This window comes from Crocuta crocuta, unplaced genomic scaffold (genome assembly GCF_008692635.1).
Source record: "Crocuta crocuta isolate KB4526 unplaced genomic scaffold, BGI_CrCroc_1.0 scaffold727, whole genome shotgun sequence".
Taxonomy (NCBI): domain Eukaryota; kingdom Metazoa; phylum Chordata; class Mammalia; order Carnivora; family Hyaenidae; genus Crocuta; species Crocuta crocuta.
This window is the reverse complement of record NW_027527964.1, coordinates 1-13,821: the sequence shown is the minus strand read 5'-3', so window position 1 is coordinate 13,821 and position 13,821 is coordinate 1. Positions and strand designations below refer to the sequence as shown.

Here is a 13,821-nt window from a genome sequence, read left to right as displayed (position 1 = left end):
CTAGCCCGGGAGGGTGGTTGGGGTGTAGTTTCCACACGCTGCTGTGCTGTGACGGAATCTGGGCTGGTTGGGCTGTTCCCACCATGCAGCAACACTGGGAGGAAGGAGGCGATGGGACCCATGTGGGAGGTTTGTGGCCGGCCCTGGAACTGGCCTCCTCTGCACTGGCCAGGACGTGGTCTCAACGATCCCAGTCTAACTGCAAAGGTGGCTGTGGGATGTTGTGTCCCTCCCTGCCCCCCTCATGTCCCCGGAAAGAAGAAACACGCTGGCCGAGCTCTCTCTTGCCAGCAGTTAGTAGTGCATGCATTTAGCAGGCCTGTCAGAAGAGGTGTTTGTCAGACTTGGGGCGCTCTGTGTCCATCCTGGGATTGCCTAAGCAAAGCCATGCTCTCATAGGCTTCTCACCCAGGCCTGGCCATGAGAGAGTGAGTCCTAAACACTTTTCCTTTGGCTCAGCAGTTACTGGACTGGCCAGACATCTCTTGTTCTTTTCTGTTTAGCCCTCAATCTGATTGGCCCTCGAGCTGTGGATGTGCTGTCCGAGTTGTCCTATGCCCCTATGACTCCAGACCACTTCCCAAGTCTGTTCTGCAAGGTGGGTGCTAAGTAAGTTCTAGTTTTTAAATGGAAGGGAAGATTTCTTTTATAGTGACGGCAATTACACGGTATTACTACAACGTTAATGCCCACAGAGGGTGTTGGGGCTTTTATGGAGCAAACAAAATGAGTCTGTAAATTCATCTCTTTATTTTTCACCCTTCTAGGTCTCCTTACTTAATAAGCATTAGGATATCTTTGAAGTGCATTTAACTTCTCTGAACATCAGTCCTATCTATTCATTGCTTTCTATAGCAGTGGATTAATTGTGTAAATTAAAGGATTAGGATACTCATGCCAAAAAATCCCAATTAAGGTCAGGTCCCTTCTCTCCATGCAGTGCTTCACCTTTTCCATTCACAGAGACACTTCTGTGTGTGTGGTATCTCCAGGTAAGAGATGTTCAAGTGAATCCCTAGACAACTTACATAAGTTTCTTACATTCGGCAACAGCAGCAACTTGGAACTGAGTAAGAGAAGTGGTAACAACACTGATAAGAGATGTGCAGACAGACCAGTGTTTGGACAACCTGTAGCAAACAGCTACAGGGCAGATACTGACTGATGGAGGCTCTTTGAAGTTCAGACCCAAGCTGGGATCCACCTACTCATTGTACAGTTTCCCTTTTTCTCCTGGCAGTGAAAGCAACACAATACTCTCACCATTAGCCATCAGCAGACCCTTCCCTGTATGGTCTTTGCTTCTGGAACGAGTGATCCACGTGTGTGAGCCTACAGGGTAGCACGTTACGTTGGGTTTCCTGTGGGAACAGTTTGGCTAGTGCCATCTGGGACTGAACCACTTGCCATTATAGGAACAGTGATTGTGTCAGAGTGATTGTTAGGTAACCAAATGGCTGTAAACACATTTTGAACATTAGAAGCCCAGTCTCTGACCCCACGGTAGCAGGTGCACCGTGTTCTGTGGTCATCAGATGTCCTCTATTGCAGGGCAGGTGCCCAAGACCTGCCTGCCTGATGCCCCAGAGAAGATACACGCCTGGTCTTTGTTGCTCTTGACGCCTTTGACTTTTGACTAAAACAAGTCTTTTTTTTTTCTTTTTTTCTTTTTTTTTTTTTAGTTTATTTTGAGAGAGAGCGCGCACAAGTAGGGTAGGTGCAGAGAGGGAGAGAGAATTCTAATCAAGCTCTGCTGGGGCTCAGTCCCATGAACCATTAAATCATGACCTGAACCATAATCAAGAGTCAGACATTTAACTGACTGAGCCACCCGGGTGGCCCTAAAACAAATCTTTAGCAAGACTTTGCAAAAAAGAAATGTTTCATGCTTGTAAAGACTTAGCCTCCACTTCCCACGAGTAGCTTGGCTAGCGCTCCTGAAATGGTGATGTTCATGAGGAGAGTATAAAGACCGTGCTCCCTTTCTCATGACCCCAGGGCTCAGAAACTGACCACTCTGAGGATGAATTTCTCTTGTGTGCATGGATCTGTTGTAGGGTCAAAGGGTGCAGAGCTGATAAGAGGTTTACCTCAGGTGTTCGTTCCTTTAACAAACATGTTGAGCGCTCACTTCCTCTAAAGAGGCTCCATGCTGACCTCCTCCCTTTGCTTCCACAGGAGATGAGTGTGGGCTACGCAAATGGGATCCGGGTGATGAGCATGACTCACACAGGAGAGCCAGGATTCATGCTTTACATCCCCATTGAGGTGAGCCTCCCAGAGGAAGGTGGCTGGCTTTCCCATGCCTGCCAGGCACTGGTAAGGTTAGAGAGCCAGATCTGACGGGGCCTTGGGCATGGAGGTGTCAGCTGCATTAGGGGCACTTTAACATTTTGAACTAAATTATTTAGTTTTTTGAACAGGAAATACATTTACATGGTTTAAAAATAAAAATCTATAGAAAGTATTTAGTGCCATCTGACCAGTTCCCATCAATCACTACCAGTGATACAACTATTAATATTTGCAGGTCATGTAAGAGATTTTTGTGCCTACACAAGCAAGTTCAAAGACATTCATTATCCCCTTTTTAGAAACACAGATGGAAGTGTACTGCTGTTCTTCATCTTCATCTCTCCACCGAACAATTTATTGTATAGATCTTGCCCTGTCACTCCTTGAAGAGGAAGTGCCTCCTGCTTATTTTTTTTTTTAACAGTGGGAGAGTGTTCCATCAGATTGCTGAATCATAATTTGTTTCATTAGGCTGGTACCAAGAGAGATTTCTGGTTGTAGTTCTTGCTGTTCTAAACCATTCCGTGTACAAGAGCGTCTCTTCCTTGTACGTGTGTGCATGTACCAGTACAGGGTTTTCAAACTTTGGGCTCACAGATACAGAATTGTCAGTGCAGTTTTAATTTCCTTTATTCATTTCCAACCAAAAGCTCTTCTATAGGACCTGCACACTCCTGCCTGCCCGTCTACCACCCTGTTCTGATCTGATCCTGCCTTCGCTGCCTCTCTCGCTCCTTGCTTGCCCCTGAACGTGCTGCTGCTCCNAGGCCACGCCTCCCACTTCTCCTGCTCCTCCTTTCCGGTTTCTTTTTCTCCATAATTATTACCACTGTCTGATAAAATCTGTTTTCTTTATTTTGTTCAGGTTATCCTTAAGTTCTCTGAAGGCAGGGATATTTGCCTGTTTTAACTTGTATTGCCCCAGAACCTAGAGAAGTATTTGGCACATACTAAATGCTTAATGAATATTTCATGAGTGAATGTTCTGGTCATATCTTTGTACATTTTGGTATTAAATGATTGGTCTGTTTACCAGTTTCTGGGCATTGTCGGAGTCAGATAGTCCTTGCTGTTATGTTTTTTTCCCAGTTTGTCATTTGTATTTTCGTTTATTGTCACATAGAAGGGCTTTTTTAAAAACTAGGAAAATTTCATGTTACAGAAAATTTTTTGACTTTTTGAATTGTAATTGAGTTGATCTGTCTTTTGTGCTTTCTAGAGTTTGATACGTAAAAGGGACTTCTCCACTCCAGGCTTATAAAATTTTCCCAGTCTTCTTCCAGTACTTGTATAGTTAGGGTTGTTGCTGAGTATGGGTTTGTGGGCTTTAAAAAAATTTTTTTTAATCTTTACTTTTGAGAGAGAGAGAGAGAGAGTGCGAGCGGAAGAGGAACAGAGAGAGAGGGAGACACAGATTCCAAAGCAGGCTTCAGGCTCTGAGCTGTCAACACAAAGCCCAAGGCAGGGCTTGAACTCACAAAGCATGAGATCAGGACCTGAGCCAAAGTTGGATGCTTAACCGACTGAGCCACTCAGGTGCCTCTGTGTTTTTTAAATATTTAAGTGCTCCATCCTTTTGCAGTGCCTCTTGCTGTACTTATGAGCTGTGGCTCAAACATTTTTCCACATGGATGATCACTTGATTTGACATTCTACCCTTACCAGATACTGAGTTCCTGTATGTGTTTGCATTTATTTCTGGACTGTTATTCTGTTCCCTTGGTCTATCTATTCATGATTTAGGATTATACTGTTTTAATTATGGAGTCTTTATTATATATTTTAATATCTGGTAATGCTTATTGTCCCTCACAGCTTGGAAAACTCTGGAAAAAAGTAATTCGTTTCCTCATTTCACCTTGGAAACTTTATAATTATCTAGTTAAAAACACTCTGCTGGTATTTTTTGGATTGTGTTACATTTATGTATTAGGGAGAATTGACATAATGTGTTAAATTTTACAAAGAATGCCTTTTAGTTTTTATTCAGGTTTTCTGGTGACCTTCAGAGGTATTTTCAAGTTTTCCTTATATAGATATTACACATTTCTAAAGTTTACTTGAATAATATTTGTTGTCACTGGTTTTGAGTGGGAAGGGTGTCTTTGTTCAGTTGTCTTCTAAGTGTTTATGGTTTTTGAAAGCTCTTTATTCTATGTTTCTTTACTATTATAGTTGTTTTTTAGTTGAGTCCCTGGAATTTTCAGGGTTCAATCTTACTATACAGCGACAGTAATGGTTTTTCTTCTCTCTCAACAATTTTTATTCCTACAGTTTCTTTCTCTTGTCCAGTTGTGACAAGGAGTAGGGATTGTAGGCAACTTTCTTGTTCCTGACATTAGTCATATTACTTACAGTGTTAGGCTTTCTTTTAGTTATTAACTGAAGCACAAATTTACTAGGCCATGAAACTTTGTATGCTTACCCAGACAGCTATAACAACGCCAAGATGAAGGGATTATTTGCAGTTGAGAAGAGTTGCTACAAACGTAGCTGATCTGCTATGCCCGTACAGGTAGGGGTGGTTCCGAAGTGTCACGTGGGTGCCCTGTGTCATGAATTCACCAAGAATGGGGGAGCAGCTCGTTACTTGAGGCCTTGGTTTCTACTTAACATTTTTCTGGGCTGGTCCTGTTTTTATGATTTTCTATGAGTCCACAAGGTAGTTTGTGCCCTGCCTGGGTTCTTTTCAAGCTGGTTCCTGTCCTCAAGAAGGGTATACAGCTGCCCCCGGCATAACATGGGGGTCAGAGGCACTGACCACCCACTCAGCCGAAGCTCCACAAAGAACTTTTGACTCCTCAAAAACCTTAACTGCTAATAGCCTGCTGTTGACTGGAAGCCTTACACACGTTTTGTGTGCTGTATTCTAATACAGTAAGCTAGAGAACAAAATATTAAAATCATAAGGAAAATACATTTACTGTCATGTACTGCATTTATTAAAAAATCCACATCGAGACCCACATAGTTCAAACCCATGTTAACTGTACTTGTCTCTTTGAGGGGAGAGAAATCTCCCAAAGCCTGGGGCAGATGGCAGGTGGTTTTGTTAACACTAAATCCCCAGTAGCTAGAAAATGAATACACGATGGGGCCCTGCTTTTCTCTCTTCTCACCCAGTCCAAGACTAGTTACCTGCCTCAAATCTTCATTCCCTGGCCTTCCTCTTAACTCAGCTATTCAACTGGGGACAGGAAAGCAGTGAGTGCCACAGAGATGCTGGCTCTTTATTCCTCTTGTTTCCTGTCCATCCCCATAGGCCTCCTGCCCCCATCATTGCTCACTCAGGTGTGTCACTTGCCCAGGGGCCACAAGCTGTGTGGATTCAATAGCACAGATTCTCTTTTTCCATGGTTCAAGTTGTCCTGACCCCGGTGGCTGTTCAGTAGATGTCTACTTGGCTGCAGGAGAGGGACGTGCAGGGCAGCAGACCCCACCAGGTACAGAAATGCACCACCAGCTTCATGCAGTGAAGCTGCGTTCTGTTTTTCCAGTTTTATTGAGATAGAATTGACATACATCACTGTACAAGTTTCAGGTGCAGAGCATGATGGGCTGACATGCCCTGTGAAATAACTGCCGTGTAAGTTTCATTAGCACCATTCGTGTCTCATCGATTCATGTCTTCTAGATCCTTGTGGGGCGCTAGGTGGCTCAGTCGGTTAAGCATCTGACTCTTGATTTTGGCTCAGGTTAGGATCTCAGTTTATGAGTTCAAGCCCACGTCGGGCTCTGCACTCACAGCATGGAGTCTGCTTGGGATTCTCTCTGTCCCTCCCCGGCTCTCTTTCAAAAAATATTTTTAAAAATTTTTTCCTTGGGATGAAAACACTTAGGATTTACTTTCTTAACAACTTGTGTTACTTGTCACACAGCAGTGTCTGCTGTGGACATCAGGTTGTGCATTCCATTCCTAGTTCTCATTTGTCTGGTAACTGGAAGTCTGTACCCTCTGCCTCCCTTCCTCTGGTCCCCCCCTTTCCCCTCCTCACCTCTGCCAACCACAACTCCAGCATCTTTTTCTCCGGGTTTGGGTTCTGTTGTTTGTGACTGTACACGTAAATGCGATCGTACAGTATTTATCTAAGTTATTTCTCTTGTCGTTTTGTCTTTTTAGTTTTTAAAGCTAAGAATATAGTCTGTTACTTAGGCTTTAAATATGTTTAGGTAGAGACTGAATATCTGCCTTCAAGTGAGAAAACTTTGTTTACTTAAGGTGTCTGATACTTACAGTTTCTAGAACCAAGAATAACACGAGAGGCTGGCCATTGTGGGACATGGGTAGGGTGCGCCACCTTCCTGGCTACTCTTTGACTTGAGCAGGGTCTCTGTGATACGCCATCATCTTTGAAAAAACACATTGGGCATGGAGTCCTGTGTGACACACATTTCTTAACACAAGCAGTGTGCACAAGGGGTAATGGGGGTGGGGAGTTGGGGCAAGAGAGCAAAGCCAGCAGTGGATGAGTGAGCTGTGCGAGAGACACTTGTGGGCCTGGCCATTGACGGGGTGGTGGGAGTGCAGCTGGGATTCTTCTGTGAGGACTGCTGTACATTTGCTCCCTGTCCTAGGCTCCACGGAGCAGGGAAAGCTGTGGGTCCTACTGCCATGCAGTGTAAGTTGGGTTAGGATGAATCTGGCTCATAACTCCTGGGCAGTAGAGCTTTGGTTTGTCGAGGATAAGACCTCCTGAGAATTTCATACACCATCCTCCCTGGTGGAGGTCAATGGTGTCCACCATGGGGCACTGCCAGACACACTCCATGTTGAATTCTGAAGGTCTGCCGGCTACTGACCTCCCGTTTCTCCCTCTAGTATGCCCTGCACGTGTACAATGAAGTGATGAGTGTTGGGCAGAAATACGGAATCCGGAATGCTGGCTATTATGCTCTTCGTAGTCTTCGAATTGAGAAGTTCTTTGCCTTCTGGGGTCAGGATTTAAATACCCTCACCACCCCCCTAGAATGTGGACGAGAATCTCGAGTGAAGCTGGACAAGGTACAGTATCAGCGTGCTCCGCGGCGTCCCCCCACGGCCAGAACACTCTGCCTTAGCAAGGAAGGGCTGAAGTGGAGGCCCAGCAGTGGCCTCCGGAGTAAGGGGACCGTAAGGATGTCCTTAGAATGAAGAGTGTGTCTGTCCTGATAGGATAACACTGGTTGTGAGCACCTTGCTTGCTCTCTGAACTTGACAACCCTCAGGTTGGAGTTGCATGCTTCATTGGCTGCGGCAGCCACTCACCCCACTCTGCTCCCCTTTAGACTAAGCACTGTCGGGCAAGTTTTTCCATGAACGTGTCACAGATATTTGTAAAAATTTATGATCTTCTATTCAACGGACTGCCCTCCCTCACCGAAAAGTAAAAAGAACATCATTTTTTACAAAGTCCAAGGTCACGGGGATGTTAGTGACCACTCTCTCTCCCACCTCTGAAGCCAACCAAACAGCACTACCAGCTGCAGCAAGCTTGTCTCTGTTTCGAGAACTCTAAGTAGTGCAAACACAAGGGTACGCTTTCCCCACTTGAACCTGGATAGCTGGGTACCACACACGCTTGCTGTACTACTGCACCTTGGTTGGTTTGTTTGTTTTTGTTTTTATGTTTATTTTTGAGACAGAGAGAGAGTGTGAGCAGGGGAGTGGTAGAGAGATGGAGAAGACCGAGAATCCCAAGCAGGTTCCAGGCTCTGAGCTGTCAGCATAGAGCACAGTGTGGGGCTTGACCTCACGAGCCACAAGATCATGACCTGAGCTGAAGTCAGACCCTTAACCGACTGAGCCACCCAGGCACCCACATCTTGTTTTTTTAAGTTAAACGTCACACAGTAGATACAGTCTTCCTTGTGAGCAATTACAGATCACTTTTCTTTCTCGCGTATAAAAGTAATGAATACTAAATTTTGGAAAACGGAAAAATATCAAGAAAGTTAAAAAAAATTTTATAAAATAGGTTATTTTTAAGAGAGAGTGTGAGCAGGGGAGGGGCAGAGAGAGAAGGAGACACAGAATCTGAAACAGGGCTCTAACTCACAAGCTATGAGATCATGACCTGGGCTAAAGTTGGACACTTAGCCGATTGCCCCAAAAATCACCTCTTTTATCTTTTAATAATCACTAAGTTTTTTTCATCCTGCTAATATTGCTTGCACATTCAAATATATGTGTGGGCTTGCTATTGAGATTATATAAAAATAGGGTTTTTTTAAAACCATTCTAGCAAGTATTTTTTTTTTTCCTAAATATTTTTTTGTGTGGTCTTGTGGTTGAAATCTGTTTACAAAATAGAAAAAGGATAAATATATACCTGTGTTACAGAAATTCTCCGAGTAGGTCTTCTATAGTGAATGCAGTTTCTTGACTAGGTGGAAAAACCTACGTCTTCCTCAAAGGTGAGGGTTGGGGACGCTGCCCACACAGCAGGGACACCAGGGGACCCTCCACTGCTCCTCCCGCGCCCAGCGTCAGCACGTCAGCCCGGTCTCAGTGTTGCCGTTCTCTCCTAGGGGATGGATTTCATTGGCCGGGACGCCTTGCTGCAGCAGAAACAGAACGGGGTGTACAAACGCCTCACTATGTTCATCCTGGACGATCACGACACTGACCTGGACCTCTGGCCCTGGTGGGGAGAGCCCATTTACCGCAACGGGCAGTACGCGGGCAAGACCACCAGCAGCGCTTACAGCTACACCCTGGAGCGCCACGTTTGCCTGGGCTTCGTGCACAATTTTTCTGAGGACACTGGGGAAGAACAGGTGGTGACAGCAGATTTCATCAACCGGGGAGAGTATGAGATTGACATCGCGGGACACCGGTTCCAGGCCAAGGCCAAGCTCTACCCTGTCACCTCCCTCTTCACCCACAAGCGCCGAAAGGATGACGTGGAGCTAAGTGACTTGCATGGGAAGTAATGCCAGGCTCCCCTCCAGTCCCTACCTTCTGCCTCCCAGATAGGATTTTAAACTTCACCTGCTTTTAAACTTTTTGCTTTGCAACCTCCCTTCTTCCATCTTCCTTCCTCCTTTTTGCAGTGCAGTTTCCCATCTAATGCTTACTCTGGGCTGCTCTTCTTGCCCCCCCCCGGATACCCACAGGGACATGAAGCATGTGTGACGGGCAGGACAGATAGAGACTGCACTCGTGGAAGTAGGGAGCCAGGAGTCTGATTTCTGTGGCTGCATCTGGAAGCAGGGGAAGCTGGTGGTATGTAGGCCGTGGGGCGAGAGTCCAGCTCCATGAGGCTGACTCTTCTCGGAGTAATCTGCTCATCACGGCGGGTTGCAGTGGGTGCAGGGCAGCCCTGTGTGAGCGCCCGTGCTGGGGGCTGGCGCTGGTCCCTCTGCAAGAGGATGACCATCTACCTCACTCAGGAGCAGCACCACACGGATGTTCTCTGCTCTGTAGCAAACCACTCACCGGCCACATCCCAGCCTCCCTACTGACCCAGTTACTAGACTTTCGAGTCAGGGCCACCCAGCTAACATTTCCTTCACATCTTGCTCATCTCTAGGAGTGAGTGTGGGGGCCTGGGTAAACAAGCCACAGTGTTTGAAAGGGAAAGACCACATGGCCTTTTGTGTTGATCTTAGAAAATGTACCACACAGAGGTGGTTTTCTGCTGTCTGAACAGTGCTGCTGCTTTCAGCTGCTCAAAACTCAGTCATCCAGTCTTGACCTTCCTTTTCTCCAGGTGCATCTGACTTTACCGAGTAGGCCTGCTGCAGAAAGGGCAGGTGACGGAGAGGGACAAACACTGCCGTCCCTTTGGAACAGGGAGGGTGTGTGGTCCTGGTAAGGAACTAAACCGTGCTGGCTGTGTGGAGTTCAAGAGCTACAGGACTCTCAAGTTTTGCTTCCTTGGGCACAGGACAGACAGATTCGCATGGCGATGACCCTCATGGGTCTGGGGAGGGTCCTGTGCGAGTCTGCTCTCCATCCAGACCTCTCTGGAGCTCTGGAATAGAAAATGACCAGGCTCTCCACACTCTTAGGCAGTGTCCATCTGCTAACGGTGAGGCTGGGCTGTCACACACTTCTATCCATCCTTTGTGTTGTCACAGATTTGAATTAACTGTTGTTTTGGAATCTTGGAAGCATTAGCTCTGACAGGTCTGTAAGTCCATTAAAGAAGAGCCTTTTGTTGGAGTTGAGCAGCTTAGAACTCTCAGGTGTGTCTGCCTGCTCTGGCATTTCTTTGGGATCCCCGTGTACCCACTTCAGCAGATTGATTCCTTATGGTAACTTCTTGTCCTCTCCCTATCCAGACAATTCCTACTTGATTACTGATTGTAGTGTCACTTTCTAAAAGAGGTCTTAGTTGATTTATTAAGGGAGTATGTGGTTAGAACTGTTAGGGCCTCGCTAGGTGATGGGCTGAGAGGTGCTGGCCAGTGGGGCAGGAAGCAGTAGCCGTGACGGATGTGGGAGAGCAGGGCCCAGCTGACCAAGGAGGCTAGGAACAGGCACTGTAGAGCTAAAGGTATCCCCTTCTCTGTAGCACTCTCATCTTTGGAGAATTTGGGGTTGAATCTAAAAAGTTCTACACTTATGTGTAAATTACATCTTGCCCATAAATAGGGGACACACTTTTAAGACTCTGGCAAGATGTGTTTATTGAGTGCCCTAACAACACTCAGCTTTTGGTACTTTAAAATTCACCCTGGACATCTCTTTTGGTTAACAATGTGAACCTGGCACTTGGCTCTTTTTGGTCCTAATCCTGAAGTGGGTGACTAGTTCCTGACTTCAGCATACCTCACAGCACATCCTCCAGTCTGTCGTTTCCATCATGGGTTTACCTCGTGTGACCGCTCATCTCTCCCTAGAGATTTGAAGGATCTGGACGCTTGTGAATGGGTGGTGGGACTCTGGTTTCAGATGGCTGGTACTTTTTTCTCTGGGAAATGATCCTTCATCACCTCTTATAGTCTCTTGAGGGAGGGGCTCTGTGTTGTTATTCTATCTTGTCCACATATTCAACTAGAGAATCTTTTTATATCTGGAAACACAACGTGTGCCAGTCTCAGACGCACAAAGAACAAATAGGGACAAGATCCACCTGCTTGGATAGCCCACCTGCTGTCCTGTGCTGGAGTCACCACACTACATGTCTAGTGCTCCACTGGTGGGGGCGGTGGAGACTGTAGTTCAGACTAGGGACCCAGAGACCATTAAAAGCTCAGTGAGTAACCTCAGTTACCCCATTTCCACAGGAGGAGAGTCCAGCCACTTGGACTCTCATCAGGAAAGAGGCTGTCCCTGGATTCTACCTCCTTAGAAAGAGGAACAGTTTTTACCTCTTTCCCTTCTTTCTAAAAGTGGAAAGTAACTCCCTCCACCTTTCTCCCTCAGCCTGCCTCTGAATGCATTTGAAATTCTAACCCCACCTTCCCCACCATGGAGGTGGCAGGAAGTTTCGCTTCACGGAGAGCACCCACCACCTTGATTTCTGGCTCTGTTTATCCTCTGCTTGATGGATGCACGTGCTGGCATCGGAGTGAGTCTTCACCATCATGTGCCAACCTAAGGGAGAAAAGAGGGAATCTTGTGTAAGCTGTAGTTCTGGTACAACTGCACTGGCTTTGCTTTCAGGGGTTAGCGACTGGGTTCGATATTCTCTTTGGAGCTGCGTGGCCAGTTTAATCCGCAAGGTCCCCTTTAGTATCGAATGTAGGGATTTGGTCACTAGCGCTTAGTACTAAAGAACTTTCCATGGTTTTCTTTTCTGCATACCGCCCTTACCCCACACCCCCCCCCCAAACTTGACAGAAGCAGCTTTTCATCAGCCTGAGAAAGGGAAAATTTTCACGAGTCAAGAGTTGTCATTTGCAGGCACATGGATTCAGGAGAAGCACAGCAGAGGGATCGATGTAGTAGGTGACAGTCTGAGGCGCCAACCATGTCCTGCAGCGAGCTGGGAGCAAGCTCTGGGTCTCCCAGCTGTGCCTCTCCCCGCCACCCTGGCCTCCACGTTACGGTGCTGAGTTGTAAGGCTCCTCCATCATCCATACAGGACTTGGGTTCACACTCCCTCATCACTACAGATGCACTATTTTTCAAAAGAACTATTTTTGTATGTCTTTGCCTTCTCTTTACCCATCAAACACCAGAGTTATTCATTGTATAATATGATTCTTGACTTCTCTGAGCAGAGAATCTGCATCCCTTGGAGAAATACACATTTCTTCATGGGCCTTTTTCCTCATATTTAGATGTACCTATTTTTATCCTTTTCAAACCTTCTGCCTCTTGGTTTTCTGTCTCTAAGGGACAGAAATTACAAGGGGTGGGGAGGATATTTTTAGTATCTGTTTCAAAAGATCTATGCCAGGATTTCCTTTGCACACCAGGAACTGGAGCTTGGAGCACCTCTCTTCTCCAGGCCCAGTTCTCGTGCCTTACACCAGAATGCCCCACAGCGGGTATAGACAGGAAGGAGGAAAAGAAACTTCACTTAGTCTGATGGTTTCCCCATCCACCCCCCATAGCTTCCCTTCCCCAGATCAAACAGGGATAGAAAGTTTCTGCATCTTGTTTTAATCAAGGGGTTTCTAGCAGCACAGTTAACACTTCACTCTCCGGTCTGCTCTTGGATACAGGAAAATGCCATTGTAATTATCGTACAGTGATGTAACTCCTTGTTTACATTTGTAAATGTGTAGTTCACTCAGCCCTTTGTGTGTAGTAACAGGTGCTGCTTGGACATGGGAGGCACTTTAGGGGATGGGATCTTTCTCAGGAGCCCTGGTGACTTTAGGTACACAGGGGGACTGAGCATTTCTGTCTCCATGAATGTGATATTAACATCATGCCCTGTATTTCTATCAAGCTGGATTACAATTAAGATGTCCTCTTCATGTTACTAAGTTTGTAAATGAATAAACAGACATTTTAATTACTCTGGCCATGTCAACTTGTGAAATGTTATTCATCTCTAGTAACTCAATGTATCTGCCATCACCAGGGGTAAGCACTGTCCATAAAACCATTTATACCAACAAGTAAAAAGTGGAAACCAAGGTAAGACACGGGGATTATGTTACCCTCCGTGCAGGGCTGGTAGGTGGAAACAGTCCTCAGTTATCTTTCTGAAGTTACTGTCTCTGTCATTGCATCTGATTGCTGGTGCTGCCTTACAGCTGACTGCACAATAAGGAATCTGACACTTGACGTATCACCCATCCACCTGAGCGCCTACACTGGCATGGAAAGATGGGCTCTGTGCATATATTTTTGCACACACAGGAAGAAGAAAGAACATGAAGAGGAGCACCCAGTAATCTCTCCCTACAATCTAAAAAGGTAGTCACTGGGCTTTATTTACCAAGCTATTGCTGAGCAACTACATATGTGAATCAAGAATACCAAACATGTCTATAATCTCATCAACTTGTCTTCCAAATCTACCTGTTCAATTTCCAGATCATCAAATGATCAACATTAAATACAAAAGTACATCCCACAGGCTCCATGACTAACTCCAAAAAGAGAGTTCCCAAAACCCTGTGCACAGTGACATTGCTAGA

The 13,821-nt window shown here is 45.9% G+C and overlaps 1 protein-coding gene across 1 annotated transcript in view; it reads left to right on the top strand.

Annotated features, from left to right (window-relative positions):
* Positions 1-13,198, top strand: part of PDPR (pyruvate dehydrogenase phosphatase regulatory subunit) — a 35,263-nt gene extending 22,065 nt beyond the window's left edge. Inside the window, exons 10-13 of the mRNA XM_077752790.1 lie at positions 504-598; positions 2,179-2,268; positions 7,115-7,297; positions 8,803-13,198. Of these exons, the coding sequence (XP_077608916.1) occupies positions 504-598; positions 2,179-2,268; positions 7,115-7,297; positions 8,803-9,207 (773 nt within the window). The 3' untranslated portion in view covers positions 9,208-13,198. The remainder of the gene's footprint in view (positions 1-503; positions 599-2,178; positions 2,269-7,114; positions 7,298-8,802) is intronic.
* Positions 13,199-13,821: the final 623 nt, after the last annotated feature.